A 13,123-nucleotide genomic window follows, 5' to 3' on the forward strand; every position below is an offset into this window, starting at 1 on the left:
GGGCTGTAATGGGAGGACCAATGGGGGAGGGGAGGGGCCAGGGTGGTGGGTGTGGCTGGGGATGAGATGGGGGTATGAGGGGAGGGAGGACTGATGAATGGAAGGGTAGGACCGGGTTGGATGGGTGTAGCTAATGAGGGGAGGGAGGGCTCGAGATAGGGGAGGGCCAGTGAGTAAAAGAGGTGACAACAGGCTGGATGGGTATAGCCAATAAGGATAAGGAGCGGGCGTAGATGACCAATGAGGGGGCTGGGAGGGGCCAGATTGGGTGTGGCTGCAGCCAAAAATGGGCGGGGTAAAGAATGAGGAGGGCCAATGGTGGGAACTGTGGAGTGGGTGTAGCCAATGAGAGGAGGGGGTGGGGCTGTGGTGGGCAATGGGGGAAATGAGTAGGGGTCCTCAGTCTGGCCTTACTTAGCTATACTGTGGTTAGGGTCATCTATGAAGGGAAACCTTCTCTGTACTAACTCCTTTATCCTCCCAAAACCCCTGGGAGGGACAGGCCATTACCGCTTCCAATTTACAAATGGAGGAACTGAGGCACAGGGAGAGAAGACTTACTCAAAGTCACCCTGCTACTGAATGTCTGAGATCTGAATTTGAACTCAGGTCTTCCTGGCTCCAGGCCGAGGACTCTAAGCATTGGACCACCTAGGTGTGCCGGTCACTGTACTAAATACTAGAGATCAAAGGAAAGCGCAAAAAAAGGAGGAGGGGGAAGACCTCCCCTCCCCCCAACCAGAAGGAGCTCCCAATCTATGGAGGAGACTACCTGCAAACTGCTCTGTACACACCCACCAGAGATAGGCAGGATAAATGGGGGAGAATCTCAGAGGGAAGGCAGGGTAACTCAGAGAAAGGCCCTTCTGCAGAAGTTGGGATTTCAGCTGAGTCCTGAAGGAGGCCAGGAGGGTCTTGTTCAAGGAACAACCAGGGAAGCCAGAGTCACTGGTTGGAGAGTACATGTAGGGGATAAGAAGTCTGGGAAGGTAGGTGGGGACAGGTGATAAAAGGCTTTGAATGCCAAACAGAACATTTCACATTTGTTCCTAGAGACAGTGGTCAGACCTGTACTTTGGTGGCAGAATGACAAACTATCCCCAACCCCCACCACAGTAGTTAGCGTAATAGTTCAGGTGTCAGGTGATGAGATCCTGCCCAGGCAATGTCAGAAGGGAGAAGGGGGCATAAATAAGACAGAGAAAGGGGAGTTTGGGCCAGTCTTGACTGTAAAAAGGATACTGAAGGGACAATCCTGACTATGGAGGGGACACGAGGCCTCCAGGGCCCAGAAAGAATTGAGAAGGAAGAAGGTTAGAGAAGTCTTTTCTCATCCAAAGTCTTTGCTCTCTTCTCTCTTCTCTGTGTCTTGCAGCTAAAGATGGAAAGAGCTGGGAAAGGAGGAGGAGGAGGCAGGAATGCAGGAGGGGGTTCTGGTGTCAGCAGAAGCAGCCTTTATCCCCAGGCCCAGCAGCAGTCCCAGTGTCCGCACTACCCGCCACCTGCAGGCACTGCCGTCTGCCAAACTGGGGCCACTGTGGAAATCCAGGAGCTGGCCTCAAAGCGGGTGGACATCCAAAAGAAGAGGTTCTACCTTGATGTCAAGCAGAGTCCCCGGGGCAGATTCCTCAAGATTGCTGAGGTCTGGATAGGCAGGGGGCGTCAGGACAATATCCGTAAAAGCAAACTGACCCTCTCGCTGTCTGTGGCAGCAGAGCTGAAGGAGTGCCTAGGGGATTTCATTGAGCACTATGCCCACCTGGGCCTGAAAGCCCACCGGCCAGAACATGGCCATGACCAAGAACATGATGCCAGGAGACGACCACAGTCCTCAGCACCATCGCCCCCAACCTCTGTAGTGTCTGAAGAACACCCTCACAGCGTGCTCAAGACAGACTACATTGAAAGAGACAATAGGAAATACTATCTAGATTTGAAGGAAAACCAGCGGGGCAGATTCCTCAGGATTAGGCAGACTCTGACCAGAGGCCCTGGAGGCATGGGTTACTTTGGTCACACCTTGGGCCAAGAACAAACAATCGTCCTCCCAGCCCAGGGAATGATTGAGTTCAGAGATGCCTTGGTCCAACTCATTGAAGACTATGGCAATGGTGACCTGGAAGAACCACAAAGAGGTGGGGAAGAGGAACCCATAGAGCTCCCCGAGGGCACATCCTTCAGGGTGGACAACAAGAGGTTCTACTTTGATGTGGGCTCCAATCGCTATGGGGTTTTCCTCAAGGTAAGTGAAGTGAGACCCCCTTACCGTAACACAATCACTGTTCCATACAAAGCATGGACACGGTTTGGGGAGAATTTTATCAAGTATGAAGAGGAGATGAGGAGAATTTGCAACAGCCATAAAGAACAGAGGATGGATGTCAGAAGGGACAGTGGCGAAGAGCAAGAAGGTCTCGACTAGAGCCCCAGTGACCCATCTGTCTGTCCTCCGTCTGTTGTGATTTAGAGAAGCTTTCCTTCCTTTGAGGCCCCCTCCTTTCCCATTACACCTCCGGTCCCTTCACTTTCAGGAATCCAATTGTCCTAGTTACACTACGTAGAATCCAGTAGAAACTTCCCTGGGAGGTTGTGGGGGAATTCCAGCCTTCCTAAAGCTGTGTCATTAGCAGCTTCAAGCACTCAAGACTTAACCCAGGCAGGTCAGCCCAGTGGTGGCATTCTAACCTTTAGGATTAGAGGCGAGGTTTGCGTTGATTGCACTATTACCCAATACCAAGAAGATACCTGAGCCTGCTGTGGAAGGCTGGACTTTCTACCTGACAGGTTTCCCAAAGGAGAAGTTAGTGAAAAGCTGCTAGGATCAAGTGTAGGGAATCTGCCACCAGAACAAAACTGGACTACCCGACGTCTGCATTGATGCTCACAAGCAAATGTAGAAATCTTAAAACATTTCATTGGCTCCTGAATCTGAAATGTTCATACCATACAAGGGTAGAAATCTTGGGAGCTACCCAACTCCTTAGGAAGATCATTGACATACCCTAATTGGATGAGTAAGAATACCATGGTGTTTTGTGATTACATCATTGAAGAGCCTCCATGCCCTTGACATGCACCACCACAAAGCCATGGGAGAAGGATAAAGTAGGATCCAAGCGGGTAGAGATCAGCCCAGTAGTTAGTTACAGGATGGATGTCATAGAAGGATGCCCTTTTGCAGGGACTGGAATTTGAGATGGATATTTTTAATGGTTTTTCTGAATTTCGAAAACTATTTTTATATCCCTGTTGAGTGAGGGGAAGGGGGAAAGGTGGGGGAGACTCCATCTAGTGGCTTTGCGGTGGGAATGTTGGCATGGAGCATGTTCTCCTGACCTGAGGAGATTAAGGCTTTTCTTCTCAGATGTCAGCTGACAGATTCACGGTGGCAAGTGAAGATCATTTTTAGGCTTCTCCTTAGAAAGAGTAGTTAAGGGTTGTAGCTGATAGATACAGAAATACACCGTAATTACGGACTTGAGTAGCACCTTTATGATTCAGCTGATAAGGCTGTCTCAACACTTCCAATAGAAACGTGTAATGTACAGACTGGCTACAGCCAGAAAAAAGGATTTTCCCAGACTGTGTGTCATGGTGGGAGAAAGTTATTTAAAGCTTGGTTGTAGGCACATTTCAAAACAAAAAATAGGTGCTTTTTGTAAAAGGTTTTCTTTACAGAAGATCTATCTTTTTACCTGTTTTTAATATTAATTTCTAGAAAGCCCCAGCAATTTTTCGTCACCTAATTGGTTTTATTTTTCAACAAGTGAGCACAATACACATGTGCTCCAGCCAACTTTCTTTTAATTGAATGAAATTTCATCTCTCCCACTGCATTTTCCTGTGAATGAAATGATTGCCCTTCGTCTTGGCTTTATTCTGCTCCCACATCGTCTAAGAGTCAAACACTGATTTCAATCCCCAAAAGCTGCTCTCCGGGATATTTGTGAGAGCTGCTTACAGGGACTGAGGACAGAGCATGGCCCTTAGCATCTGTGGTTTTTAAAAGTCTAAAATATTTTCCAAAAATGTTTTGCACTAAAGTTGCCCCAGAATGCACTTCTGTAAGATTAATCAGAAAATGTCATGGTCCTGATGGAAAGAGGAGAATACAGAGGGTGATGGCTCCCTTCTGTGACCCAGCAGCACTTTAGGCATTAGGCTTAGGGACAGATATGGTCTATTGCAAAGGAACCTTCCTGAGCTCATTGCATGTCACTGGACCATCTGGATCTCTTCGAAGGTAACAATGGCCCATTGGGCTCCTGACATGTGGTGGGGGTCAAGGCACTCTAAGAAGCAAGGCTGTTTTCAAGAAGTCGAAAATGTGAGTAGAAAAATTCTGTGACTTTGCTTAAAGTCCAGTGCCGTACACTTGGACCCCTGGCTACACAAGGCCCCTTGCCGGTGGGACGACCACCATGTCAGATTGCAGCCCCCACTGCTGGGGGTGACCTGGCCCAGTGGGCATTCCTACTTAAAGTCGTCTCTTTCAATGTTCCAGTCTAAAGCGTGTGGCGTCAGTCAATAGTCAATGCTTCCTCTCTTGGTTTTTTTAGTCTGATACAGAGGAAGCATCCGTGCCCCAATGCAAATGCTTGTAACCAGTGTTCGTGTTGGCATCGTTTTGCACCAGGTTTTTCTTTAGAATAATTATATAATGGATTAGTTAAGCAAATAACATTCCAACATGGATACATACTATACAAGAAAAAAATCATCTGAGAGCTTTCAGTTGGACTGATGAGTTTTAACTGTTGTGATCTAGTTATAGCCAACCTGTTGAATATTCTGTAAACTAAATAATATGTATAACTATTTAATCCCTTTATTTCTTTTTCCCATAACTTATACTTCTTTTTAAAATGAAGGGAAATGGTGTTTTTGTAAGGAAGACCTCCAGGAAGTCACTAGCCTTAGGCTGACAAAATCCAACTCAGAATTTAGATACGAAGGCATCTATGGCCATGTATCTCCTAAAATGAGTTATTACATTTGCATGTGCAATACACATTTTATTTATTATCATTAGCATTTTTACATGGAGTTGTGCAAAAGAAAGGGAACCCCTGCCTTGAAGACAGTCAGTTCTAAAGGTGCCTGCATTTTAGGGGCACAGAAGCGCATTTATGTTTGTAACCTGCTGCATTGACTCTTTCAAAACCAAAACCACTTGTTCTCTGTGCAGTCCTAAAGCACTTGATATTTGCACATTGGAATCCAAGGAGAAAAAATTCAAAATGTAATAAGAACATGAGTGGATAGGACTAAATTTGGAAACAGTTCCTCCCCACTTACGGCAATGGCATGTTCCCAGTGGTCACTTGCCTGCAGAAGGAGGAGCATTGCCATATCCAGGAATATTCCACTTCAGCTGGGTTTCAAATTGTTTTCATTGTTTAAACCCCAAACTTCCATGTCCCTTAAACTTGAGTAAAACACAAGCTTATTTGCACTAAAGAACGTGGCCAAAAATGAAATCGAAACTAGGACAGGGTCGAGACAAGGAATTGGAACCGCTTGAAAAAATTGGTTCTTTGGGAAAATTTCACATTTGCACCCCCACCTCTATTTTGAAACTGTATGGTCCAGGCAGGAATGTCTGCCAGTTCACTAATTTAATAATTTAATAATGATGATAATGCACTTTACCTTTTGTATATAATATGTACATTGCTGCTGCCTGATGGGTGGAATGTGCTTTGGTAAATATATCTAGTCAGTATCTATGTAGAGTGTTCTTTTGCATGTAGATGTTTTCTTAGAGATATTGTACTCACTAGAACCCAGTGAATTGGTGTTATAGAGGAGGACAGAAAGAAAGAAAATTAGAAATCTCAGAACCATTTATAGTGAATTCTCAAGTAAGCTTCACATCTGTGATCACCGAGGCCTAGATTCAATAAAAACAAATTCTTACTCGGTTTAATATTATAACATTGCTCATTAAGGATTTCCCCAAAATTTGTTTTGGTGGATTTCTTTAAGCCATCCTAGTGCTGGTGGTAATTCCAAGTCAAGTTGTCCTTTTTTCCCCTTCTGGTGAAAGTGCAAAGTCCATGACAATGTTACTGTTGATCATAACCAGAGGGGATTGTGGAAAGGTACTCTGGGTGCTTTGTTAGGATCTTAAAGTTTGTCCATATAGCCGGGCATTGTCCAGAAAATAGATCCCCATCCAGTAGACTGAAGAAATGAGTGGTCATGTTCAAGAAGTCCAAAAAGCAGAGCTATGATTGGCCAAAATCCATCCCAGATTGTTTCTACATTGGCACAAGTTGGACCTTGCTTCAGCACTGGGAAACCCCAGGGCACCCTTCCATTCTGATTTCTGTGTGAGATGGATGACTGAAATATGGGATAATTGTAACTCAACAGCTATGTATATTTCCAAGAAAGAAACAGCGTTCCTTCTTGGCTTTCGATCAAAGGGGAACTGGCGTGCTGATGTTTGTTATATGTGTATGTGTGTATATAAGTGCATATTTATGAATAGGCATACTATTTTCAACTATTTCTATGTGTTTATATTGTAGTTTTGCAAATTTTTCAGTGAAACAATCAATTTAGCTGAGCTGCACAATTTAAAGATGAGGAAAGAAAACCTTAGAGATACTTAGTTTTTAGGAGGAAAACAGCTTTATATCACTAAAGGTCATGCATATGTCATTTGCCATCTCTTTAAAATTCTTTTGTAGTTTATTTGTAATTTGGGGGAGGGGAGGAAATAGGACTCCTTTTGGCATTTGGAAAAAGGAACCCAGCGGTTTTCTAAAAACAGTTTTTAGTGAGTTTTTTTAAACTTAATCTTCACATATCTTTCATAGGAAATACAGTTTTAAAACCCTTTTCCTAGCTTTATAAATGAGGGTTTGCTGTAGCTCCCCACACTGTTCCAAGTCTGTCTTTATATGCCAAAAAAACTGTGAATATTTGGCAGGATAAAATCATTTCAAGATCCAAAATAAACCAGAGAGTTTTAAACTGGCTTCATACCTACACAATTCAACAAAACCAAGAAAGTTCTATTACCCGTTTGTCACTGCCAGAACAAAATAATTGCACCCTTTTTCAAAGCATATTTACACATTACTTGAATATGTGAGGGAGAAACCAAAGGGCTGTAGGGATAAAGAATGCAGCCAAGTATCTGGATTGTAGAGAGATGTCAAGGGGGGGATGTCAGAGCTGGGGAGTGTGTAAAAGGGGACGTGGTGAAGATGCTGACTCAGTGCTGGTCATCTTTTGGTGCCAGAGCATTTCTTGAGGAAATATGTCTCCCCCACCCCCACCCTTATTATATCAGTGTAGTGTTGGAGACCCCTTTGGCAAAGGGAAAGAGAACACATGGGTCATCCCCAGCATCTGCTCAATGACCTGATTCCTATGTCTTTGACTCAGACTACAAGATACAGAATTCTTCCTTCTCATTTGATGGGACATTATTACCATCAAAATCATCTCCATTTTAGATGCACTATCTTCAGGAACATTTCCTTTTTTTTTTTTTTTTTTATCAATTGTATAGTTGAAATATAGCTAAGATGTTGATCCTGTCTACACTGCACTTTTGCACATGAGTGAAATTGACTCTACGCATTCCCTAATTTTTTTCCCAATAATTTTTCAAAAGAAAAGCATGTATATAAAAGTACTTAGAAAAAGTACTTGTATAAACACCAGGACTTGTGTTCTCCATTTAAAAGTGCTCAAGGAGTCTTGTTAATTCTGCCAAAATTACTCATTCATCGTGTTTTATCATCACCCCTGAACAATATCACTCAGAAAATGGCGGAGGCTGAATCAGAGAGAATTTAGCCCTGCTTTAGGTCTCTGTATGTAATTATCCCCATGCTATATAGGCTTTACATCATATTAAGAGACTCTCCATTTTTATCACTGAGACTGTTCACACATTTCAGTCTTCTCTGATTCTTGGTGACCTCACTTGGGAGTTTTCTTTTAAAGATACTGGAGCAGTTTGCCATTTCCTTCTCCAGTTCATTTTATAGATAAGGAAATTGAGGCCAGCAGAGTTAAGTGACTCACCCAGGGTCCCACAGCTAAGAAGTAAGTATCTGAGGTCAGATTTGAACTGAGGAAGAGGTCTTCCTAACTCCAGGCCTGGAGCATGGGACACTTTGGCACCATCTAGCCACCCCATCACTGAGACTACTAAGTCAGAATTATCTTTCATCACTAGCGGAAGGCCCCACCAGGCCAACTGTTACTATCTATATAAAAGCCAATTCAGATGGCTCTCCTGGATGCTTTCCATTTATCAACACGAGGCCTCTAGACATTGCAATTTTTTTCCAGTCATTTCTTTAATAGTAACCATTTGCATAGCCCTTAAGTACTTTGTTCACAAGAATCCTGTGATGTGATATCATGCTACAAGTATTAGCACCCCTATTTTATACATGAGGCAACAGGAGCCTTGAAGATAAGGGACTAGTCAACAAGTCACCCAGGGAGTAAGAATCTGAGACAGGACCTAAATCCAGATCACTCATCTAACTCTTGCTAGGTCTTGATAATTCCCTGTGTTCAACAGATATGAATAGTTACTAGTTTCTACTTGGGTCTAGTAAATAAGTATCCCAGCATCCATTCAGAAAAACATCTCTGTAAGGCAGACCTAGAATTTGTGAGTACATCACCATATTCATAGAAAATGAAATGGCATCGAAATTTCACAAAAATCTACCAAGCTCTTTATAATTTAAAGAAAGGAAACAAATGCCTTTTTTTCTCTCAAAATATTAGAATACTGTGCTTCTGTACTTATGAGCATGATGTCCTTTTTTCTGAAATAAGAGCCTGTTAGAAGGCAAATGATACTTTAAGGCTTAGGATATGAGTTCAAATTCTGGATCTCCCAATTAATTCCTTGTATGACCTTAGGCAAGTCCCTGAGCCTCAAAAAAAAGAAGGGGAGGGACTGTTGGCTTTACTAGGCCTGAGTTCCTTGTCTGTAAAACTTGAGAGTTGATCAAGATGTTATCTAAAGTGTCTCCTGGCTCCACTGAGTAATGTCTATATTCTGAGGGCTTTCTGACTCAGTAGCCCCATGACCTCTCTAAGATCTTCAGACTCGATGAAAGAAGAGGAAATAAGACAGTCCCAAGTGACCTAAGCCATGTATTTGGTGATAAAATAGACAAGTCAAGATCCAAAAGGATCCCAATAGGTGAGGCCATTGGCCCAAATCTAATAAAATGCTGTTCAGGAGGAGTGAACATCAAGTCTTCCATTTGGATACAAAAAATCAATTCCTTATGGAAAATGGGGGTATTCTGGAAAGGGTCTGGAGGCTTAGAAAGACTAGCAGCTCAGAACGAGGTAGTACTAGGATGCATCCAGAAAGCCACAGAAGAAAGCCATCCGATCTCAGCCTACCTTAGGAGAGGCAGGGCTTTTAGACATGGAAAGGTGGCAGGCCCCCCTGCCCTGAAATATTCATTTCTGAGCACCATAGTTTAAGAAAAAATGTTGAAAAGCTAGAGAGTCTCCAGAGGAAGGTATCCAGGCTGGAGAAGGGTCTGAGTCCATGCCAAATGAAGAACAGTTGAAGGCATTGGGAGTATTTATCTTGGAAAGGTGCAGAGAAGGGCCATTTTGTGGAAGAAGGGTAGAATTTGTCCCACTTGGCCCCAAAAGGGAAGTTGAGGCTGAATGTCTGGACAAACTTATCCCAGATAGCTGTCCAAAGTGGCTTGGGGTTGTCTCAGAGGGGATGAGCTCCTCATTCTTGGAGGCTGGACAATCACCTGTCAGGTAGCTTATGGCAATTCCTTTTATATACAGATTTTTTGATATTTCGTCCCACTCACAGATTCTCTCCGTGGGTGGTTCCTCTTTAGAGTTCTTTCAAAGAGGGGAAATTCACCTTCGTTGGAAAACTACTTAAATCTAGACCAGCAGAAACTTTCTGGGAATGCTCGCTTTCTTAATTTGGAAGGATCTCTCATAGTGATATTGGTTTTCTGATGCTTCATATGCTGGTTATTTCCTCAAAAAGGATCATTCCTATTGGCTAGGATGAACATTGGCATCTGCTGGTACTGCTCCCTGATGTTTCTACTGAACAGCTGCTGCTTAAATCTGCTGCATATACCTAGGAGCTTGGTAGGGAAGGGAACAGGGGTAACTTCTGTAGGTTCTCTACTTGGTGTTCAAGATTGGTCAGTCTTTGTTTCTTACTTCAACACTCATCAAGCTTGGCTCTCATTTTTTCATTGTTCTCTGGAAAAAACTTGGAAATTAAGATAATGCTGCAAAATGAGTTTGAATGGTATTTAGGATCAAAACTTCCCAATTGAATAGGACTGGAAGGAAATGACCTCTGTTGGTTTTGTACTGGGATAATAGCATAAATCTGAAAAAGCAAGCTGTTAGATTAGCGCTTCTTGGTTGTGGCCACCAAAAATGACCAAGATGTTGTGCGACATTAAGAAAGACAGCGCTCCCAGGATTAGGGAGGTGATCATCCAACTGTCTGCTGACCTTAACCACATCTGGAACTCTTTGTTCAGCTCTGGAGGCCATAGTTTGTGCAGAGTATTTGTAATCCAGAGGAGCCCAGTAGGATGGTAAAGAGCTTTTGTATTTCTTTATCTTTTCCCCCATTCTCTTAATGACTCCCTGTGTCACCCATTTATTTGGGGGAGTTAGTCCCCCTTTTGCACTGATGCCCTCCCTTCTCAGTTTCATTGTTCATCCAACTTCCTCTCCTTCCCCTAACTCCTAGAGGCCATGCTGTCCATCTTTAGCAGATAAAGCAATATTGGTTTGCAACATTTGTTGGGTTGTTGGGATTGTTCTTCATATGCCTCAGGGTAGGGGAGCAGCAGCCATCCTGAAGATGGTTCTCCATGTTGGTTAAAGAAAACCACTCTTCTGAGAGGACCATCCCAAGTCAGAAGGTTCTGGACAACATTCGCATTTATATAAATTTCCAGAATACTTTTTTCTTTTACTCATAAAATGTTTTCCTCTGTTTGATTCTGAACATTCTCCTCCCTCCTTTCTTTTTGACAGCATCCTGAAACAGGTCCTGATCAATGATTTTAAAACTGGCAGGCCAGGTTTCCCTGTCAAGCTCCTGGGAATTGCTTTTGATTCATACTACTCAAGCAAAGTCTTGAATTCTGTACCCATATTTTGCTCTGCCTCTTGTGAGTTCCTCTATCCTCCTTCCCCTTTTTTATTTTAGGATTCTTCCCATAGCCTTCTATAATTGTAAAACAGGACTGCCTTTTCTCTTTTTCCTGCCTTTTTTTTTATAATATAATCTTTGATATTCAGGTCTAAATCTTAAAAGCATTTTAAGTAACTTTTCTAGGGACAACTAGGTAACTGTGGATTGAAAGCCAGGCCTAGAGATGGGAAGTTCTAGGTTCAAATCTGGCCTCAGACACTTCCCAGCTGTGTGACCCTGGACAATCTTTTAACCCCCATTGCCTAGCCCTTACTGCTCTTCTGCCTTAGAACCAATACACAATATTGATTCTAAGACAGAAGTTAAGGGGTTAAAAATAAATAGATAACTTTTCTGTTCAGATTGTAGGAACAGTTATAATGAATGAGGCTCACTTTGCCAACTTTAAAGGACTCATTGTGCCTATAATCGTTATCATGTTAGAGTCATGGAGACCTCAGAAATGGAATCTTCCTCTAATACTTTGACTCTTGGCACATCGAGAGGCTGAAACCCCCCTAGAAAGGGTTGGATCAGCTTTAGGAACAGTCCGGCCACAGTTTAGAAAGTTGAGTTCAACCCTCTCCTGAGAGCCTCACATGAGAAGGTAAGAAATGTACCTCATTTTCCCCAAAGGCAAGGTGGGTTCCATTTAAGTTTTATCATCTAACAAAAATCCATATTTCTGTTCTTAATGTTTTTATTTGAGAAACCTGGTATCAACACGTTCTTTTGGATCTAGTTGTTAGAAATTATATTCCAACATTTCAGTGACCCTTGTGGGTACTCTCTTAGGTCTGTGTATATTCCTGATGAGTCAGAGCTGACCAAATGAATACATCCATCCACAAAAATGCCACATTTGAGTGTGTTCATGAACTTGCCCCAGCCCAGAGCTTCCCACTGTATGTCTGTTACCCTCCTACTCCAAGGCACCAAATGATGCCTTTGGGTTTAAAAAGACTTCATAGAGACTTCGAGATAAGGACTGGTCATTCACACCCTCCCTAAAGAATCTGCCCATCACTGAGGATGCTAAATATTAGAGGACCTTGAAACAGCTACGGTTTTCTCTTTTTCTTAAACCCTTACCTTCTGTTTTAGAAATATTACTAACTATTGGTTTTAAGACAGAAGAGCTATAAGGGTTAGGCAGTGAGGGTTAAGTGACCTGCCCAGGGTCACCCAGCTAGGAAGTGTCTGAGGCCAGAATTGAACCCAGCTCCTCCTACTCCAGGGCTAGCACTGTCTCCACTAGGCTACATAGCTGCCCCAGCCCCTAAGGTTTTCATAGCCTGTCTTGAAGGTTGACATTTATAGGTGGTTTTAAGTCTTTTCTCCATCAAAGGAAACCTGCGATTCATTAGTACTTGCTGTTTGAAGCTGTGGGGTTCAGTTCAGGGTTGTATGCTGAAACACAAGCATATGTTTTATGGTGGATATTCATTGATTCTTTGGGGAGGTTGGGCTGTGTTGTGGCAAAATACTTAATGGCTAAGATATAACCAGGGAAAGGCTGCCTGACTGATTTATTGACCAACTGGCATCCAAAAAGAAAAAAGTAAGATGGAAACTTTCTGTACCCAAAAGATTCAAAGGATATAGGACTCAAATGTCATGTTTCTGCTGGGAGTAATGAAAGGTGCCTTCCAGAGTGGAGTCTCCTTTTCACCACATTGAATGTAGTACTGTAGGGCCCCTTATCCGAGACTTCTGGCTGGGTGTAGACTGATAAGTAGGCACCAAAGGCCCTTCTCTCTTGAGATTCTGTAATTCTTTTAAAAGAACTTCTCTCATTGGCAAAAAGCCCTTGAATCAGCATAAGAGGACCTGGCTTTGCAACTTACTCACTGCTTGTGTGGCCTTGGGTAAGTCATTTAGCAGCTCTGGGCCCCAGTTCCCTTATCAGTATAATTAGGG

General features: G+C 43.0%; 1 protein-coding gene across 2 annotated transcripts in view; it reads left to right on the plus strand.

Annotated features, from left to right (window-relative positions):
* Positions 1-1,381: 1,381 nt before the first annotated feature.
* PURG (purine rich element binding protein G) overlaps positions 1,382-13,123 on the plus strand; it is a 38,950-nt gene continuing 27,208 nt past the window's right edge. For both annotated transcript variants that reach the window (XM_044680881.1, XM_044680880.1), the window contains exon 1: positions 1,382-2,242. In XM_044680881.1, coding sequence (XP_044536816.1) covers positions 1,382-2,242 — 861 coding nt within the window. The remainder of the gene's footprint in view (positions 2,243-13,123) is intronic.

Source organism: Gracilinanus agilis, chromosome 6, assembly GCF_016433145.1.
Source record: "Gracilinanus agilis isolate LMUSP501 chromosome 6, AgileGrace, whole genome shotgun sequence".
Classification (NCBI taxonomy): Eukaryota; Metazoa; Chordata; class Mammalia; order Didelphimorphia; family Didelphidae; genus Gracilinanus; species Gracilinanus agilis.